This window comes from Cynocephalus volans, chromosome 7 (assembly GCF_027409185.1).
Source record: "Cynocephalus volans isolate mCynVol1 chromosome 7, mCynVol1.pri, whole genome shotgun sequence".
Lineage (NCBI taxonomy): Eukaryota > Metazoa > Chordata > Mammalia > Dermoptera > Cynocephalidae > Cynocephalus > Cynocephalus volans.
In genome coordinates, this window is record NC_084466.1 from 146,226,306 (window position 1) to 146,249,056 (window position 22,751).

The 22,751-nt window shown below is 33.1% G+C and overlaps 1 protein-coding gene across 1 annotated transcript in view; it reads left to right on the plus strand.

The window, feature by feature from the left end:
• Positions 1-22,751, plus strand: part of CCDC172 (coiled-coil domain containing 172) — a 60,483-nt gene that overhangs the window by 32,471 nt on the left and 5,261 nt on the right. The window contains exons 5-6 of the mRNA XM_063101633.1: positions 6,571-6,672; positions 7,033-7,135. Coding sequence (XP_062957703.1) covers positions 6,571-6,672; positions 7,033-7,135 — 205 coding nt within the window. The remainder of the gene's footprint in view (positions 1-6,570; positions 6,673-7,032; positions 7,136-22,751) is intronic.

A 22,751-nucleotide genomic window follows, 5' to 3' on the forward strand; every position in this document is an offset into this window, starting at 1 on the left:
CCTTAAGGGTGCCAAAATGTCAACATTCATATATTTGAGAAGGTTATTAGTACCATACTATTATATTGAGCTGCTTAATTAAGTTATGTTTCTGGTTAAAAAAATTATGATAATCATAGCAAACCAAGTTCCTCAATATGTTTTACCACCCCTGCACAATCTAGAGCCTCTCCACCTTCCAGCCTCTCCCAGCAGACCTTACCCTTTATGCTAAAGGTACTCTGGACTCTTTTATTTCCTAGATTGTGCCATGCTTCCTCCTGCCTCAGGACCTTTGAATATTCTGTATTTGGAATACTTTTCTTATCCTGTAAGAAGAGGGAAAGAGAAGGGAAAGAATGCAAGGGAATGGAAGAGAAAGGAGAAGGAAGGAAGAAAGGAAGTTAGATAGTGGTAAGGGTGAGGAGCAAAATAAGGAAAGGAAGGGAGATAAATAGATTAGGGGTGGGGTTGGGCCGGCCCGTGGCTCACTCGGGAGAGTACGGTGTTGAGATTAGGGGTGGGGTTGGAGAGAGCTATGTGGTACAATTTTAGGTAGAGGTCCAGGGAAGGCCTCACTGAGAAGGTGAGTTTTGAATAAGACCTGAAAGAGGTAAGAGAGTGAGCCAAATGAATACCTGGGGGAGAGCATTTCACAGAGAAAGGATAGCTAATGCAAATACCCTGAAGGGAGATTGTGCCTAATTTGTTTCTGAGGAAAAGCAGAGAGACTAATGTCTTTAGAGTAAAAGGAGAGGTCATGAGGTCAGAGATGTGACCTCAGAAACCCAGATAATATAAAGCCTTATGGGTCATTCTAAAGCCTTCGACTTTTACTAGAGTGAGATCAGAAGCCATTGGGGGGGTTTGAGAAAAGGAGCGAAGGGTCTCACATTTTAACAGGATTACTCTGGCTGCTATTGAGAACACACTTAAGAGAAGTAAAAGCAGAAACAGGGAAACTGAAGAGACAGTGGTAGTAATCCAGATAAGAGATGATGATGGCTTGGATTAGGGATATAGCAACAGAAGCAATAAGAGGAATTCGGATCTGGATATATTTTGAGGTTAGACACCTAGGATTTCATGATGGACTAGATATGGGGTGTGAGAGAAAGAGAGGAGTTAAGGTTGACTCCAAGGTTTTTGGCCTGAGCAAGTAGAAGTATGGAATATTTGTTATTCAATATATATTTGTGAAATGACTAAATATGTATTCATTTTAAACATCTGGCAATTCATAGATAAAAGCATCTATCACTTTTGGCTTCAAAATAATGACTATAATGATTGTCATAACATTTTTCTCAAAATGTTCTACTTACTCATTTCTCCCAGTTGGTGAATTAGTTTTTCTTGGATGTGAGATAAGAATATATTACATTTGTTTTTGCTTGGTAATAACCATGAATGATTGGCAGTGTACATATGAGAAAGACAACTGACATGTTAAAAGATGGGATTGAATTTTGATTGTCTTAGTTTGGTTTAATATTCATAGCCATAAAACCTAGCTATTGATTAGAACATTGGGAGTTTTAGGCAGTAGAAGAAATTAAAAGGGGATCACCAGATCAGTTATACCTCAATAAAGCTGCAAATAAAAATAATACAGTAAAAACGAGGCAATATAAAAGTGGGGGAAAAGTTATAACCACAAAGACAGTGTTTATTCTTTCAGTTCTGTGAGTTTCGTAAGGAATTGTCACATTTGCTCTATTTTTCTTTGAAGAATCAGTCTTCAGACTATGCCTTTCCATTTAGCATAGATGTTCAGAACTAAGAAAAATAACATATCCTCTATCTCAGGAAAATTTAAATCCAAAATTTCTCCATCATTCTTGCTTAAGTTTTACAAAGGTATTTTATCATAGAATGTCTGATAAATCAAATAGTGAATAAAATATTGTATTTTTTTTAATCTTTTAAAGATTGTGTTATGGTATCCTGGAATACCTCACTTATAAGCATGTAGTTATGTTTATATTTTTTAATTTAATCTATGAAAGGAGCAGAAGAACAAATGTGAGTCTATTAATTTTCTTTTCATAGAATTGTCCACTTTTAATTATTTACACTAATAGACAAAAACATTGTGGAGAATCAAAAATGTTTAAAGGCAATTATATGATTTATTTTAATTTAGTAATTTCAACACACTTTTTGAGCACCCACTATGTGCTTTGTATATACTATACCAGGCACCGTACAAGAATTGAAGTTTAGATATGAATGAGGCAAGTTTCTGTTTTCAAGGGGCTTATGGTATAATGTGGAAGAGAGACAAATAAAAGGATAATTTAAATATTATGTGGAGAACTTTCATTTATGATCATGAAGGAATAATTTTATGGAATTTTTCCCTCCTACCACAATTAGAAGACAGGAGATAATTTTAGATAATGAGGACAAGAGACAGGATAGGACTGTGATCCCTCCAAGAAGGGAAACAAATAAAGTAAGCCCTATGGTCGCGCCAGCTTTCTACCTGGGTGCAATTTTTGGGCAGTAGTCCTGGGAGGAGGAACTTAAGTGCAAACTGGTCAGACTGATTGAAGACACAAATATTGAAGTTCAAGGAGACTAAGTTAATGAGAATTTTTAGGACATGTACTTGAGACGACAGGTCATATGTAACTTAACTACCTGCTACAACAAACATCAATATGCTTACAGATAACAAAATTCAAACATTCAATAAAATAATAAATACAATGTCTGGTATCCAGTCAAAAGTCACTAGATATGTGAAGAAAGAACAAATTATAACTTATATCAAGGAGGAGATGGAGTCAATAGAAACCTACCCAGAAGTGACAGAGATGATGCAATTAGGAGAAAGAGAATTTAAAACTGCTTTTATAAATATTACAAGTATACTCAAGGATGTGAACCATAATGAACTAAGTGAAAGATATAAAAAGTAACAAAAGACATAGAAAAAGCATTTGACAAGATCCAACACCTTTTCATTATAAAAAACACTCAATAAACTAGGGATATAAGGAACTTTCCTTAGCCTGTTAAAGGGCATCTATTGAAAACCCATAGCAAATGTCATTCTTAATTGTGAAAGAATAAAAGTTTACCACCTATGATCAGACACAAAACAAGGATATCCACTCTTACCACTTTTATTCAACACTGCATTGGAGGTTTTAAAAGAGGCAATCAGGCAAGAAAAAGAAATAAAAGATAAAAGGAAGAAGTAAAACTCTATTCAAAGACACCACGATCTTGTATATAGAAAATTCTAAGGAATCTACAAGAAAACTATTAGAGCAAGGCTAGAGGATATAAGATAAATACACACACAAAAATTATATTTCTATATATTAGCAATGAACAATTTGTAAATCAATTTAAGGAAACGAATCTGTTTACAATAGCAGCAACAACAAAAAGATACTTAGGAATATATTTAACAAAAGCACAAGACTTGTACACTAAAAACTGCAAAAAACATTGTTGAAGGAAATTAAAGAACTAAATCAAAACCACAGTGATATACCACTTGTGTGGCTATAGTAATGGTGAACAATAATAGTGATGGCAAGGATACAAAGAAATTTGAAAACTTGTGTATTGCTCGTAGGAATGTAAAATGATGCAGTTGCTTTGGAAAACAGTTTGGCTGTTTCTCAAAACAATAAACCTAGAGTTACCATATAATACAGCAATTACACTCCTAGGTATTTAAGAGAATTGAAAACATACAAACACACAAGAACTTATACATGAATGTTCATAGCAGCATTATTCACAGTAGCCACAAAGTGGAAATAACTTAAATGTTTATCAACGGATGAATTCAAAAACAAAATGCGGTATATCTATACAATGGAATTTTATTCAGGCATAAAAAGGAATTAAACACGGGTACATGCTGCAACATGGATGGTCCTTGAAATAATTATGCTAAGTAAAATAAGCCAGATACAAAAGACTACATATTTATGGTTCTATGTTTGTGAAATGCACAGAATAGGCAAATCCATATAAACAGCAGATTAGTGGTTGCCTTGGGTTGGAGGAGCAGGGAGAAATTGGGAGTGACTGCTAACGGGTATGGAGTTTCTTTCTGGGGTGGTGAAATGTTTCAAAATTATATAGTGGGAATGGATGCACAAATCTGTGAATATACTAAAGTCCATTGAATTATATACCTTACAAGGGTGAGTTATATGGTATGTAAATTATATCTCAATAAAACATTGTTTTGTAAAAAGAACCAAAGGAGCTCTAGAGTTTAGAAAATACAAAATCTGATATGAAAAATTTCCTGGAAGGGAATAACAGCAGATCAGAAGAAAAGATCAGTGAATTTGAGTACTAGCCATCAGGGAAATGCAAATTAAAACTACATTGAGATACCATCTCACCCCAGTTAGATTGACTATAATCAAAAAGACGGTGAATAACAAATGCTGGCAAAGGTGTGGAGAGAAGGGAACGCTCCTGCACTGTTGGTGGGACTGTAAATTAGTACAACCACTATGGAAAACAGTATGGAGTTTTCAAACAACTACAGATAGATCTTCCATATGATCCAGCAATCCCTCTTCTGGGTACATACCCAGAGGAATGGAAATCATCATGTCAGAAGGATACCTGTACTCCCATGTTTATCACAGCTATGTTTACAATAGCCAAGACATGGAACCAATCTAAATGTCTATCGATGGATGATTGGATAAGGAAAATGTGGTATATATACACCACGGAATACTGCTCTGCTATAAAAAAGAATGAAATACTTCCATTTGCAACGACACGGATGAGCCTGGAGAAACTTCTGTTGAGTGAAAGCAGCAAAGCACAGAGGTATAAATACCACATGTACTCACTCATAAGTGGGAGGTAAGAGAGAAAGAAGGAAGGAAAGAAAGTCCACAGTAGTGCGTTGGACTTGCAGAAGGAGAGAACATACCTTGGGATACAAAGCAGAGTGAGGGGGAAAAAGAGAAGAGGAGGGAGGGAGGGGATAATTGAGTGGGGTACACGGGGTACAAACACAATTTGTGGTAAGGTGCATGCTGCCAGTATGGATGTGGCCTTCACATCTTGGGCACGAGGGGTGACAATCAGCTTTGTATCTCATGAATAAACATAACCAATTAAAAAAAAAAGATCAGTGAATCTGAAGAGATAGCATTAAAAACTGAAACAGAGAGGGAAATAAAAGACTTCAAAAAAACTAAAAATCTCCTCAGAGGCCTGAGAGACAACATCAAGCAATCTAATATATGTGTAATTGGAGTCCCAGAAGGTTGTAGCTGAAGAGAAAAAATATTTGAAAAATTAGGAGATGAGTCTTAAAGTGTGAATTGGAGTTTGTTGTGGGAATAAAGACAGAAAGGAAATTTTATAGAGAAGCAACAACATTAGCAACACCCAAAGCTTCTAGCCATGTAGTGAGTACTATGCAATGTCATTTAAAATACAGTAATTTCCCCTTCTCCTTGGGGGCTATGATCCAGGACCTGCAGTGGATGACTGAAACCACGATAGTACTGAACAACACATGTACTGTTTTTTCCTGTGCATACTACCTATGATAAAGTTTAACTTTTAAATTAGGCACAGTATGAGATTAACAACAATAACTAATAATAAAAGAGAATAATTATAACAATATACTGTAGTAATAGTTATGGGAATGTGGTCTCTCTCTTCCTCTCAAAATATCTTATTGTACCATAATCACCTTCTACTTCTTGTTATCTGTCGATCTGATAACCAAAATGGCTAGTAAGTCACTAACGGGTGGGTAACATATCATAGTTATGCTGGACAAAGTGATGATTCTCGTCTTGGGCAGGATGGAGCTGGACGATGTGAAATTTCATCACACTACTCAGAATGGCACATAATTTAAAACTTACTAATTGCTTATTTCAGGAATTTTCCATTTACTATTTTTGGACTGCCTTTGACCACAGGTAACTAAAACTGCAGAAATTGAAACCATGGATAAGGGGAGACTACTGTATGCTTTAGTTATGAAAGATGAAGTTTTGTTAATATATTGTTAAGAAGTTTTTTTTACTTAGTGATACTACGTATTTTGAATTCTCTTTTGGTAGCCGAACCATCAACTAACTTACACTGTTGTATCTAGTTGGTGATTAATGAGTGCTGGTTAGTTTATTAAAAACAGTTTCTAGGAGGTCAAGGGAAGCCAATTGGGGCTTAAAATTGACCATATGCTACTTAAATATTTACTACATAAGAAAAAGTTTGTAATTGCTGAAATTTTTAAGGCAAAGCCCAAATACTTAAAATATGTTTTTTGTTTGTCTATTTGTTTCTAGATTTTTTTTTTAGAGATTTTTTTCTCTTCCTGTGAAGAATGCCATTGGAATTTTGATGGGGATTGCATTGAATCTGTATTTTGTTTTGGATAGTATGGTCATTTTAACAATATTAATAATTCTGATCCATGAACATGGGATATTTTTCCATTTATTTGTGTCTTCTTCAGTTTCTTTTATCAATGTTTTACAGTTTTCAGTGTGCAAATATTTACCTCCTTGGTTAAACTTATTCCTAATTATTTTAGTTTTTTGATACTATCATATTTGTTTCTAGAAATGAAATCAATGGAACATGATAGTGGCCACTTAAATGAACTTCAAAAACAAAAGAGTGAATTGATAGAAGAATTGTTTACTCTTCAGAGAAAACTTAAAGGTATTACTTTCATGAGTTAGTTTATTTTGCTGCTAAATATAGTTGTATACACACGATAGGGTCATACTCTTCCTTCAACATGTATTAATTAACCTGTTAGGTTACAGTGCTATTATTGGTACAAAAAGGAATAGATAAGACACTGAATCAATCAGTGTTAGATCTTGTATTTTTAATCTCACAAATTTTGCTAGGATCTTTTTTGTGATTTTAATTGCTATATTAAAGTAGAAAATAAAAATTATTAGCATGTACATTTTATATGCAAGCACCATCAATTAGAGTATTGTTCTTATGTGAATGAAAATATCCTTTATGTTTAATTTTTTAAAAATTTTAAGAATTTTCTTGATTGTTTAGTTTTTGAAGATGAAGAGAATGAAGCTGTTTGTACTACCAAATACCTAGAGGCAGAAAAAATTAAAATCAGTGAAAGGCCTCAAAATGATGCTGAATGCTTAAGGTGAGAGTCGCCTGTTATACTTTGGGTATAAAATATGGTAATTTAAATAGATTTCAGCATAAAGATTTTTATTTTTAAGTTCCAGATGAAGACATTATTTCCTGCTTTGTGTATACTGAAACATGCTAATAAACATTTCACTGGCTAGAAAGTTCTACACAATAAGTTCACAATGCATTGGATTAATAATAGTGAAATCAATTTGATCTTTTCTTACACTTAACGAACTCAGTGTTATTCATATACAAGTAGATAAGACAGCTTTCCCTTCTGTCATACCTAACTTTTTTGGGGGGAAATGACTAAAATTATTTTTAATCTTTCTATATTCCAGGGGCGAAAAATCATAATCTACTATTTTACTTGAAATTTGTTACTATGGTTTTGTTCCTAAAGAATGAAAATGTATTTTCTGCATGAGATATTTAGATGCTTTCTATGCATTTGGATAATGAAGGAATGGCTGCTACTTGAAACGACAGTCATAAACACAAGGAGGAAAGATTTCAAGCTTTTTAATTTGACTATTATTAATAATTCACTGTAATATTTGTTGGCTTGATTTTAAGAATTTCCTACACTTTCTAGGATTAATATAAGAAAAGAAACCTCATTATTGAATCTGTGAAGAAGTAAATGAAGCCTTCCTTCACATAAATCATATAGGAAATATGTCCACTAAACCTGAACAAATGCCTCATATTAGTGTATTGCCTTAGGCCATATTTTAGTAGATGGTGAGAAAATATTTGCAATTTAATTTTATGTTAAGTTTTATAAGCATAAAATATCAATCTCTTGGGTGATATGTGTGATGCAGAATGAGTTTCTATGCCAATCTGCTCATTGATTTTTTTTTTTTTACACTTTTAAAAATGGTAATGCCCACTGGTATCATAATAGTGAGTAGTATAACGACTTCCAATATGAACTCCAGTTTTGTGGGTTTATCACTCAGTCATAAAAATTTGCCCTGTGTTAAAATTAAACACACAAAGTCTGTTAGAGAGTGCTTTTTCCTTTATAAATGGTGACAGAAGACATTTAGATAGAAAAAAAATCAGTTCATGCACCTAGTTTATTCATTGCATTTTAGCAGATGTTAAATGAAATGCCAATATTTATCAATTCCCACTTTTAATTCTTTGATATGTGTATTTATTTTTCTTATTAGTATGCTCCATAAAAGTTCTCCCAAGTGTGAAGAACAGAGTCAAAGTACTGAGTGGAAAGATTTTAGGAAAGAAGTCCATCAGTCTTATAATTAGTGCAATAACAAGAAGCTAATGATGGCAAGAAATAATATGACATTTATTTAGTTTCATCATGAAGGCCAAAATGAAGTTGATTTTATCCTTAGATTTTGTAATACAATAGTCTTTTTCATCTATGTGTTCAAATGTATACTAAATTCCATAACAGTTGCATCTGGCACTGCTGACATTTTGGGCCACATTATTCTTTGCTGTTGGGGGCTGTCCATTGCATTGTAATATTTTAGTAGCATCCCTGGCCTCTACCCATTAAAAGCCAGAAGTACCCCAGCCCCCAGTTGTAACAACCAAAAATGTCTTCAGACATTGTCAGATGTCCCCTGGGGCAGGGGTGAGGGGCGGCAAAATCTCCAGTTCATAACCAGTTTTTATTTTAAGGTTATTATAATTATACTTCTACTTTTATTAAACTTTAACCAATTAAGAAAGCAATTGCTGAAGAAAACTTTAAAATTAGCTCATCTCTATGAGCTTATTGTTTCTACTTTTAGTAATTTGAAATTTTTAAAACATGCTTTATTTTGTCTGTATTATTGAAATTCTTTTATAATTATTATGGTTTATATTCTTAAAAGTTAATCTGCCATGTTTAAGGTATTTGTTGGATTCTGTCTTGATGTTATCCATTAATGTAAAGATCCAGTATTTTATATTCACAGTAACTTGATGATCTATAATTTAGGGGATCTTTTTCTACTTATAAACATCAAGGTATTTGTTCATTTAAAATATTCTATTTTGAAGAGTGTGGGATCATTAACTAACACACATTAAAGCAGCTCACTTGTAGAATGTTGCCATGATTAACGCTTATGGGCAGAGGTTGGGTTAATTCATCAGAAGCCTCCCAAAAGTGTTGTATAACTGTGATTGAGCTAGTTTTTTCATACAGTCTGGAGAGGACAAAAATGATGATCAGAGTCTTGAGAGGCAGTAAGCATAATGGTTAAGACTGTAAATCCTTTTGAATCCCAGCTCTGCTACTTACAGTACTAGGTTAGTGACCTTAGATGAGCAATTTAAGTTGTCTGTGGCTTAGTCTCCACATCTATAAAATGAGGTTAACAATAGTTCCTACTTCACAAGATTAGAGTAAAAAGTAAAGGGTTTAATATGCATATAAAATTCTTAGAACAGTGCGTGGCACATAGTAAATGCTCTATAATTATCAGCTGTAACTACTTATGATTTCATTTCATTTCATGCTATCCATGAGGATTTCATGCTTTTTGAGCTTCTTTCTCATTTCTCCTTCTGCCTGCCTTTTAAATACAGAGGCTCCCCAAAGGTTAATCATTGATTCTCTTCTTACTATGTATTCTCCATGGGCTATCTCATTTGGTTGTGGTTTTAGTCATCATCTATAGAAAATTTCCAAATCTTTGCCCTAATCCTTCTTTCGTAAGCTCCCATCCTGAATCCCCAACAGTCTAATATAAACATAGAAATAGATCTGACATGATAATGCCCTGATTAAATAAACAAAAACCCTTATCAAAAATTCAAGTGCCTTCATAATCTGCACCTCACCACTATCTCCCTGCATTTTTATTGCATACCCTACACTACTAATGCATCAGAATATGATTTGTGATACTCTGAATATGCCACAGGCATTCACACCTCTGTGCCCTTCTCTCTTTCTTCTCTGTCAGCTAAAATTCAACTAAAATAAAGTCTTCAAGGCCCAGCTCACATGTCATTTTTTCTAGGTACTGCTGAAGTCAGAAATGTAGCAGGAATTTTTGACACATTCACAAACTCTTGCCATTCTCACCCTACCCCTATCCATTGCCAAGTTTTGTTGCTTTTACCTCTAAAATATTTCTTGAATATTTCCACTTTTCTAAGTCCATTCCTTTTCCATTACCCAAGTTCTAGCCACCCTTCTCTCTCACCTGCATTTCAGAAATGATCTCTTCTCTGCTTTCCCCTCACCCACTCTTGTACCTTCCAATCATTGTAAATTGAATCATGTTGTTCCTCTTCCTAAGTCATTCAGTAGCTTCATAATGAACATAATGACACCTGAAGTCCCTAATGTGTCCTACATGACTTCACAATGTGGCTTCTGACCACCTCCCTCATGCTGTCTTCAACCATGATCCCCTTTTCACCTTGCTCCCTCAAACACTCTAAGCTTTCTTCCACCTAAAGACCTTTGTACCTGACTTTTCTTCTCCTGAAATTACCTGTTTGTCACTCTGCCTATTTCCTACCTGGTGGGACATATCCCATCCTTAGGTCTCACTTAAAATGTTTCCTCAGAGAAGCCCCCTTTCCCTGTGATCTAAATTATGTAACCTCTGTTACTTTCTCTAACAGCACCCTATATTTTTTCCTTTTTAACACATATTCCATTTTGTAATTATATGTTTACATGTTTATTTTATTAATGTCTGTCTCCACCCTTTGCTCAATAGAAAGAAAGATTTTGTTCACCATTGTATACTTATGGCTAAATACTTTGCTACAGAGCTTGGCATACAGTAGGTGTTGAATAAATAGAGGAATAAATGAATGTAATACGTTATAAAAGTTCCCTCTACTGTTAAGTTTTCTGTGTTCACAGAGAACTCATTTACAATTCTGTTGTCATTAATCATACTCTATGTTCCCTCCCTTTCTTGTTCATCTTTCTTTAAGTTTCTGCATTTAGCACAGTCAAGGACACAGAGTGTTCAATAAATGTCTGTTCCAGTGATTGAGTCTACATATAATGAAATTTTCACTGCAAAAAAGAAAAGTTCTTTATATTTTTTAATGTTATTTGCAAAGACATGGTGTATTCTAACTAACCACTGGGCTAGCCCCACTTTGGAATTGAATTTTTTTCCCTACTTATTTTTTCTTCAAGGTAGAAAAAGCTTTACTAGTTTAATCCTCCTGGCCTCCCCCTGGCCTCTCTCTTATCCTAAGGTGGGGAGGAGTGACCCAATCTCATCAGTGAGCTTGGAAGAGTACACTAGGTTATATGGAACCCAGCCCCTTCATTTTCCCTGTCTCTTTGGAACTTCTCCTGCCTTAGACAGTGAGTGTTCTACTCTGCTTTTCCATTCCTTAAGTATTATAGTGGCAGGAATCCATTAGAGAAAGTTTGTGGGGTACAGTGCTGCCTTAAATAATGTGAGTTAAGTTAGTCTAATTCTGAGGTGGTTAAATATTAGAAAACTCTTGCCTGCAGATATAAGCTACATTCTCCAGTATCTACTATATCAGTAGAAAATGTGACTTTTTGCCTCCCTTTCTGCCTTTCTTATTTTTCAATTGGGCAGATTTCAGGAAAGTAGAGTATTATATATTGGGCCCCTTCAAACTCTCTAAACCTACTATTTTTTATTATTACCAAACACCAGGATTACCAAAATACAGTTCTTCATCATGATTTTTTATTTACTGCAAATACAAGGGTAATTCAAAAAGTTCGTGGAAAAATAGAATTAAAAGATAATACAAATCCTCCCATGAACTTTTTGAAGAACGACATAGTAACATAACAGACAACTTTAAATGTTTCAGGCATTTTCTTTACTCAAAAACTTCTTTCTAGAATGGCTTTACATATTGTATAACTAATATTTGTGCTTCTTTAATGAGACAGGAAGCTTATTTTGGAAATAAATCTGCAAAGTCAACAGCATGAGAATTTCATTCTGAATGCTTAAAGATAGTGTGATTTTGTGAAGAGCATATTTGCAATGTAAACTGCACAAAAGTTAATATACACCTGCTACTGAGAGACACCAAATGCATTTATGTGAAGTAGTAAAGCAATGCTGTTGCTTCTTCAGTGGAAAAGTCATCCAGTTAAGTTGGTCATAGAGGTGACATTGATAGTCCTCAGATTTATAAGGTATAAACACATTATGGTATGAAAATGCTTTCAACCTCTTTAAAAGATACACAGATAAATAGGCATATTTATACATGTATATATTTTTAATTTTACCAAATGTGTATATATGTTTAAATTATGAGAGTAGGTTATGTTGATTGAATAAAAAAATCAAACACTACAAGGATGTAAAGTGTCAAAGTCTCCCCTCTCATCATTTTGCTTCAATGCCTGAGGTGTGACCATTGTTAAATTTTGGTGTGTATCCTGTCAGAGTTTATGTATTTCTCTATGTCTGTTATGTGTGTGTTTACACATGCACATGTATCCATGTGTGTCTGTGTGTGTTTAGCCAAAATGGGATCATCAAGTCACACTTAGTGGTCTGCAGTTTGCTTTATTGCTTAGCAAAACATTGTACACATTCCCACATTAGTTTGTACTGATCAACTTCATTTTTTTTAATGCCATTGTATGGAAATGCCATATTTATATAATCATTCTCCCATTGATGGATGTACAAGACAGTTTCTAAATAATCATATTTAGACACATCTTTATAAATGTATATTTAAGTACTTGCATAAATGTTTCTGTTCAGTAGAGTAATAGGAATTGTTATCCAGGCTGCATTTAGAAAATAGTCCACATTTTGCTCTTCTTTTCCCAACAAGAATTAATTCAAAGTGGACAAGCATAACAAGATCTCACTTCTAATGTTTCTATAAAGTACTAGTCAAATAATTGTATATCTGCACCCAACCCATATAATCTCTTTCTTTTATTAACATTTATAAAAAATGAAAATCCCATTTAATTCCAGGATCATTCTTAGCTATGTATTTTGTTGAATACTTCTGTTGACTCTGCATCGTTTATGGTAAAACTTCATCATTTATTCACTAACAGAAGTGTCTCTACAGCATTGATTATGTAGAGATCCCTTGTTTTGTGAATCCTTGCCACATACTATAGTTATTAAAGCTTGTAAGTAAACATAGGGGAAATTTTGATGGTAGACTCAATCAATTATTTTAAAAGTTATATTTCAATATACATGTACCAATTTGTCTCCTATATTTTGAAATAATTTTGTTTATTATACAAGCCATATACAACATTAGTGTGATCATTTTAAAAAAATTCATTGGTGTCTTTGATATCATACTACATTTTTCTTTTTTCATTTTCATATTTTTACCTTTATAAATAAATCCCTTTTGGTGTGAGGGTTGGGAAGATGACAGAAAATAAGTGGCAAAAAGTGATGCCTAATCAAACTAACCCAGGATTTAAAGTAAGGAAGATGCTGGTAGGACCCCTCCCTCTTCCAAGTCTTTCTCAGCAGCCCTACTCACCTGTGAAGGTTCTTTCCTGTGTGCTGGTGGCCTGTATTGAGGGAAACATAGTTAGGAAATTGATAATTCTCCTTTCACACATTCAACTTTCAAACCCACTTTCAGAAATAAATAACATATGAAAAGAGAACCACCTATGTAACTTTGAAAACAGTAATGTTTTGTTTAAATGGCACTAAAATAATTTCATATGAGTTAATGTGGAGAAATAATATTAAGAAAGTCAAACCATGGAAATACTAGTAGTAAATAGAAAGTACTACTTATTAAACTTCTCAGGTAATTTGGGAAACCAAAAAACACAAGATTAATAATAGATTTAACATATAAGATTTCAAATTCCATGTGTCAAAAAAGTCATCAACATGGAATGGTAAACTGAGAAAATTATAGTCATTATGAAAAACAAGGCATAACAGTTTATTAAATAATCAACTGATAAATGAGTCTTAAGAAAACACTAAAATCAATTGTTTTTTATTCATGCATTTTTCCAGAAAACATGTATTAAATAACCACTTGTACCATACACTATGCTAGTTGCTAGGGATACCAAGATGAATAAGACAAGGTCATTCAGTTATACTGCTTATCAATGAAATGCAGATTAAAGCCAGTGAATATAATTTTTTCTGTCAAATTGTAAAAGTTGTTCATAAATGATCATAATCAAAGTTGGCAAGTTGTGGTACAGAGATAACTCATTCATTGCTGGTAGCAATACACATTACATATACATATTTGGAGTACAATTTAATATATATATATATAAATTATTGTAAACATCTTTAAAATTTTTATGCCATTTGACCCAATAATTTTACATGTGAGCTCTATCCCAAAAAAACAATTCTAAGTACAGAAGAAGCTTTCTGCACAAAGGTGTTCATAGTAATGTTATTTATAGTAGAAAAAAATAAGAACAACTGAAATGTCCTAACATATACGAATGATTAAATTAACTGTGGTATAGCCACTTCGACTACTGCATGTTTATCTTAAATGGTCTTAATTGGCATGCGTAGTTAACTGGGGGAAGTGTATACAATAGCATTAAGCAAAAGAAAAAACTGCGAAGCAAAATTGTAAAATCACCATTATATAGAAACTAAAGACTGGAATGAAATATACCTAAATTTTAACAGCATTTGAGTTTGGGTACTAGCACTTTGGATGAAATTTGTCCTTCTTTCTAATTAAATAGCAGTGTGTACAGTCCTATAGCTAAAAAGAGTGCACTGTTAAGGCTTTTCTATGTCTCTGGGAGGTAACTGAAAAAAATTTTGGAATAGTGCAGGAAATCATAAAAACACATGGAACATAAGTTTTGCTAAACTAACTAGCAGTGTTGGCCCATTCTGGTCATTATTTGATGATTCAGAGAAAGATGCCAATAACCAGTGCAAAACTGCCCTTAGTTATTGTGCAGTGGGTGAGGGAAGTCCTTCTTGACTCCTATAGGCAATCAGTCTGTGCACCGAAGCATGAGATCTGCTTACCATTATATTGCTTTGGCTAGCTGTGAATGTATTAATATTCATACCATTATCATCTATCCTCTTTTAAAGCTAGCAACAGCAATCTTTAAGTGTGGATCTAAATTCTACAGCTTGATTATATGCTGAATAGAGAAGTACTTCCTATAATTTGCTGTGAATGCCCTCCTTAATTTCAGTAGTCTCTCATTCTTATTATTAGGTAACTAAAAGGGAGAGTGGTCGCCAAGAAACTCTGATGGGCATAACACATTTTATAGAATCTGTAGTCCATTTGAACTGAAGAAGGGAATGGGCGAGTATTGGTGGTATGGTAAAAGAAAGATCTCAAATTTTATTTGAAAAACTAAATACATTAAAATGAAGCTTTAGGTACATTGTAATAGCAGCATCCACAGTACACTGTAACTGTTTAACCCTCAATTTACTCTTTAAAAATATTTATTACAAGGGTTTTTATGTTTGTGTAAACATATAATGCTCAAAATTAATAACTTGTTCTCTTTCCTAATTAAGCATTCCTTTAGAGCTTCTATTTACTATTAATTTCTTAGAAGTTCAGAACATAATGAACTTTACATGTATAGAGTATTGTTTCCCCATCCATCCTTATTATAAGTATTATGTTTTTCTTCCCTAGTGGCTCTTAAAATAATATATGTAAACTATCTGTAATTTCTAAATTATAATAATATGATGAGCACCTGTGAACTAAACTAGAATATTACCAGTACTTTGCATTAACTATGGCTCCTCCTTTATCCTGTACTCCCTTCCTTACTCCAGATGTAATTAATGACCTATATACTGTATTTCATGTGTGTTATAAGACTTATTTGATTCATTTCCTGCTTATATATAATTCTCTTTATTACATTATATAATTTATTTAAGTTTACATTATATATTTCTGTAAAATCCACATACCATATATATGCATGCCTAAACAACCTATTGGTTATTTTTGCTTGTTTTTGAATTGTGAAAAAAATAGTGTCGTACTGTCTGGGACTTGTTTTTTATTCAGCATTGTTTCTAAGATCTACCCATGTTGGTGAGTATAGATGTGTGAATATACCACAATTTTTTTTCTATTTTTAATAGACATTTGGGTTGTTTCCAGCTTTTTGTTATCATGAGCAGTGCTGGTGTCTACATGCTGGTGCACATGTGCAAGAGTTTCTCTAGGATATATGCCTGTTGGAATTGCTAAATGTGGGGCCATGAATGTTGAGCTTCACAAGATAACGACAGACATTGTCCAAAGTGATTAAACTATTTTAGACTCCCATTAGCACATTATTTCTTCCTCAATACTTTATTTTGAGACTTATTAATTTTTGCCAGTCTTTTAGACATCAGATGGTATTTTGTGGTCTTAATCTACATTGCTCTAATTATCTATGAGGTTGAGTTGAGTATCTTTTCACATTTATGGCCCATGCATTTCCTTTTCTGTAAAATGCCTCTTAATTATTTTTCTACTTGGTTGTCTGGGTAATTTGTCTTTTTCTAATTGATTTCTAGAATTTTTTAGTTTTTGATCTTTCAATAATTGTGGGTTTTGTCTATTAATGCATTGAAAATATCTTCTCCCATTTTATGGAATTTTTGTTGTTTCGTTTAGGCTGTTCTAGTTGAACAGAGTTCCTATTTTTGTTGTGGTTGAAATTATCAGTCATTTCTGTTTATGTTTAGCATCTTTGTTTCTTGTTTAAGAACTCTTTTCCTACCCAAGATCAGAAGGATATTCTCCTACATTTTCTCTAATAATTTTTAAGGTTTGCCTTTCACTTTTAAGTCTTTCACTTTTAAGTCCTTAGTTTATCTGGAATTTATTTTTGTTTTTGTGTGTAGTAAGATCCATTTTTATTTTCTTACAGGTAGATTACAAACTGTCGCAGCAGCATTTATTGAAGGTTTCTTCCTCCTGTACTGATCTACAATACCATGTCTTTTATTTTTCAAAAAAAATCAGTATATTAATGGATATATTTCAGGATTTTCTGTTCTATTCCTTTAGTCAATTAGTTTATTCCTGTTCAAGACTTTCTTAATTACTATTAAATGCATACTATTCAATTTTAACTACTTAATTACTATTAGTTTATAATAAGTCTTGATATAAGGTAGGATCCTCCATACACTTTGTTTTTTGTCTTCATCAAGAGTGTTTTGGTTATTCTTGGCCCGTTGCTTTTTTTATATAAGCTTCTGAATTATCTTATAGCCATGAAAATCTTTTGTGATTTTGATTACAATTCCACCCATTCTAACATCAGTGTTGGGATAATTTACATCTTCATTAAACTAAGACTTCCTGCCTATAAACTTAGGATATCTCTACCTATTTAAGTCCTCTTTAGTATCTTTTAATAAAACTTTATTATTTTCTGCTCATCAATCTTGCACATCTTTTTTGAGTTTTATTTTTAGATAGGTTGTAGTTTTAGATGCTGTTGTAAATGGTGTTGTTTTTTAATGATTATGTGTTCTGTTTATTGCTGGTGCATAGAAATATAACAGATTTTTGTATGTTGGCTTTATGGCCACTATCTTTGCTAAACTCTCTATTTCTTAAAAAAAAGCTATGGAAGATTTAAAATACATACAAAATAAAATAACATACGATGAGCCCTATGTACCCATCACTCAACTTCAACATCTGTCAATTTATGGCAAGTACTGTTTCATCTATATCTCCATTCACCTTTTTCCTGTATTACTTTGAAATGAATCTTAGACATCACGTTATCTTATTACATCTCTCTAAAAAATAAGAACGAAAAAAAATTAGTAGAGTTCATTGCTACATATAAAATAATTAACAGAACTTCACTGATACTATCAAATATCCAATCAGTATTCAAATTTCCAATAATCTATAAATGCCTCTTTTTTCAGTTTGTCTGAATTAGGTTCTAAATAATAGCCATACTTAACAACTTCCTGGTATGTCTTTAAAATATCTTTTAATCTAGAGGCTCCTCCCTCTTTTTTGTTTACTTAATGTGTAATCTTCTTGTTGAAGAAATTATATATTTTAAAGGAAAAGTTTTTTTTAATTGAAATATAATTGATTACACATATTTATGGGGTACAGAGTTGACTCAGCATTTGTGGACAATATGTGATGATCAAATATTAGCATGTTCATTATTAAAAATTATATATTTTTTTACATTTTCATACTTTTTATTTAGAAAATAATCTCAAACTCACAGAAAAATTGCAAACACAGTACAAAAATTTTTTTTGCTTGAATTGTTTGAAAGTAAATTGCCAACCCAATTCCCTTCCATCCCACAAACTTAAGTTGGTTATTTTCTACAAGCTAGGACATTGTCCTACGTATCATAATACAGCCAAAACAACTATATGATTAACATCACTTTATTATTACCCACCCAATCCATTTGAGAACAACTTGTTCATTTAGTTATCATGTTTCCTTTAGTTGGGAACCATTCTCCAATCTTTCCTTGGTTTTCATGATCTTAACACTTGAAAATAATAGGCCAGTTATTTTATAGAATGTTCCTTAATTTGGGTTTGTTGAATGTTTTCTTGTTAGTAGATTCAGATTATATATCATTGGCAGGAGTATCACAGAAGTGATGCTGTGTTCTTCTCATTGCATTCAATCAGGACAACATTTTTGATTTACCCTATTATAAAATATTTTCATTTTCGTTACTTTATTTTTTAAAATTTTTGGCCACAAAATAAGTCCTAATAGATTTTAAAAGACTGAGATCATTGGAAATATGTTCTCTGACCACAGTAACAGAAGGAAATTTAGAAATTTCCTTCTACAAACTTTGTATTTCCTAAATACAAAATGCATAAAAAGAAAAATCACAGGGAAATTAGAGAGTACTTTGAGTTAAAAATCAAAGTGCCACATATCAAAATTTATAGGATACAGGGCTCATGCAGTGCTTAGAGGAAAATTTACACTGTAAATGCCTATATTAAAAAGAAGAAAAATCTCAAATCAGCAATGTAAACGTCTGCCTTAAGAAAATATAAAAAGAAGACAAACTAAACCAAAAACAAATATAAGTAGGAAATAACAAAAACTACAACAGAAATATATGAAATAGGAAATTAAAAAACAACAGAGAAAATTAGCAAAATCGAAAGTTGATTCTTTAAAAAGATCAACAAAATTTGTAAACCTTTACATAGACTGACCAAGAAAAAAAGAGAGAAGACCAAAATTACTAAGACCAGAAATAAAGTAGGGACATTATGATATTGTCATTATGACTTTTTGTGGTGGTAAGATTTAATTTCTTTCTCTTTCTCCTTTTTGTTTTTGTTCTACCAGTGGGTTTGTTCTTTCTTGTGTATTCATGGTAGTGATTATCATTTTTTGGATTTCAGATGCAGGACTTCCTTGCAGATTTCTTGTAGTGCTTGGCGAACTTCCACAGTTTTTGTTTGTCTGTAAAATACACTATTTCTCCCTCACTTCTGAAGGATAGCCTTGCTAGGTATAATATTCGTGGCTGGCATTTTTTTTCTGTTAGTATTTTGAACATATCATCCCATTTTCTTCTGGCCTGTAGAGTTTCTGTTGAGAAGTCTGCTGTTAGTCTGATGGGGGCTCCCTTATAGATGACTTGACACTTTTCTCCTGCTTCTTTTAAGATGATCTCTTTCTCTTTGAGCTTTGCCAGTTTGACTATAATGTGTCTTGGAGAGGATCTTTTTGGATTGAATCTGTTTGGGAATCTTTGAGCCTCCTGGATCTGAAAGTCTCTATGTTTCTCCCTATACCTTGAAGTTTTATTATTATGTTGTTGAATAGATTTTCCGTGCCTTTTCCTTTTTCCTCTCCTTCTGAAACACACATGATTCAAATGTTTGTGCACTTAAGGTTGTCTGCTAGCTCTCTCAGATTTTGTTCATTTTTAAAAAATTCTCTTTTCCTTTTTTTTTTCAGGTCATTTGAAAAAGCCTATCTTCAACATCAGAAATTCTTTCTTCTGCTTGTTCTAGCCTGCTGCTTAAGCTTTTGCTTGTGTTTTTTATTTCATTGAGTGAATCTTTCAGTTCCATGAGTTCTGCTACATTGTTTTTTAAGGTATTAATCTCTTTATAAATTTCCTCCTTCATATCCTGGACTTTATTTCTCATTTCTTTATGTTGTCTAACTGAGTCTTCTCGTATATCATTGGGTTTCCTTAAGATTGTTGCTCAGAATTCCTTTTCAGTTATCCAAGGGTTTCTTGCTCTATAGGGTCTGGTATTTGAGAATTACTGTATTCTTTTGTGGTGTCCTATTTTGGGGGGTTTTTCTATTTCTGGTGCCTCTGCATTGCTGTCTGGTCATCTGATAGAGCAGTTGCTTCTTCTGTTACTCTTGAGTGGGCTTTGACGAGAAAGACGTGCTCTTCTTTTTCCAGTCTCTGCTGGTGACTCTCCCTGTGTCAATGCAGTCAAGAGTCTGGTAGGCCACCTCAATGGTGTCTGCGGCTACTGCTGTGGCAGTGGCTGTGGTCAGCCACCCATGCAAAAGTGGTGTTTTTGGTGTGCTCTCTTGCTTGCTTCCATGCAAGGGGTACTACCCTCAGCTCCTGTCTAGGACCTGGGGTGTTCTCTCTTGCCTGCTTCCAAGTGGAAGAAAGGGGCTGCCCTTGGATCCTGCCTAGGACCCCAGGCATAGGAGGTAGCCCTCAGCTCCTGTCTAGGACCCCAGGTGAGAAATTAGATTCTTTTTTATTGTATAGATTTGCTAAGATTTTTTTTCTAGAGGTTTTTGGTTTATTTTTTAAAGTCACGAATGGGTCTTGATTTTATGTAATTTTTTTTTCTGCATATGTTGAAAAATCATATTTCTTTTTTCTCCTTTAATCTGTTAGTGTGGGGAGTGATATTTATAAATATACAGATATTAAACTATCCTTACATTCCTGAAATAACTCTACTGTTTTCTTTGTAGGAACTTTTGGACTAATTAAGTGATTTTCTTTAAGTTATAGTACTATCTAGTCTTTCTGTCTCTTCTATTATAAATTTAGTAAGTTATATTTTTCTAGAAATTTGTCTGTTTCATGTAAATTTTCAAATTTATGGCATAAGTTGTTCATTGTATTATCTTATTAGGGGAAGGACGTATTTAGTTCTTTTTATCCCCAAGTTTTATTTTGAAAAAATTTAAATTTACAAAAAAATATAATAGTTCAATGAACACCTATGAACTGTTTATTCTTCTCTCTCTTTCTCTATCTTGCAACATCACTTTAGGTTAAGCTGCAGATGTAATAATATTTCATTCCTAAATACCTCACTGCATATCTTCAGAGAAAAAGGATGTTGTTCTACATCACCATGATATCATTAACACACTTAACAAATTTAAGATTGATACAATACTGTTATTAATATTCATATTTTCCCTATTATCTTAGTAGTGTTCTTTATAGTTCCTTTTCCTTTATGTTTCTCTTCCTTTCTATCTCTTTCTTGTCTTTCTCTTTCTTTTCCTCCTTCTCTCTCTCTCTCTCTCTCTCTTTCTCTCTCTCTCTCTCTCTCTCTCATATCTAGGATCAAATCAAGGATTACAAATTATGCTTTCTTTAATCTCCTTTAATCAAGAACATTTCCTCAGCTTTTTTTGTCTTTCATGACCTTGACACTTTTTTTTTTGTGAGGTTTCAAGGCCAGTTGTCTGATAGAATATCCCTCAATTTGGGTTTGTCTGTTACATTGAGATTAGATTCAGGTTAAAGAATATTATATATGTGATAGCATGTCCTTCTCAGTATTATGTCAGGAGGCACTCATTGTCAGTTAATTCTATATTGGTAACTTAAGTTTGATCCTGTTGTTAAGATTTCTTCTGTGAGAAAGTACTGTTTTCCATTGATAATTAGTAAGTGATATATGAGATGACTTTTTGAGACCTTGTGCATGTCCTTTTCCCCAATAACTATTCACTCAATTATTTTATCATCCCCTAATAATTCTTCCCTGAATCAATTTTTACAATGGTGTTTGAAAAATTGTAATCATGGCATTCTGTCATTTATTAGTTGATAAAATTCTGTAAAAAAAAAAAAAAAAGGAAAGAAAGAAAAGAGGTTCACTTTTGCCTTCCTTCCCTCACCATTTTTATTTATCCTTAAAAAATAAAAAAATAATAAAATAAAAATACTTTATTGACTTGTGGATTTCTCTTTTCTTTTTTTCATGTTATAATCTGAAACTGGCATTATTATTTTTGATGCTCCAATTGTCCAAAAGTTGGCCGTTGGCAACCCCTTCAAATTGATTTCTGTGTCTTTTGATATGTTCTTATCAGTTTTTTGATCACTTTCTGGTGCAAGAAGATGTTCTGGGCTCACCTTATGCATTATCGACCTCCACCCTTGAACCAAAGATTTCTTCAAAGAGCCCTGGTATCTTTGAATCTGGAATGATATTAGAGTGGTGGGTGTGCACATTGCTACTGGATGTCATTGCTTCTGAGTACTTCAAGTGAACAGAACTAAAAATACCATTTTTAAAAAAATCGTGAATGTATGTTGATCCCCTCCAATTCAAATCCAAAATGACAGGGTTTGTCTTCTTCTCTCATTCTACATGTATATCTTTCTTCTTCTAGTGAAAACTTTTGCTCTTAACAACATCAGTGTAATTATT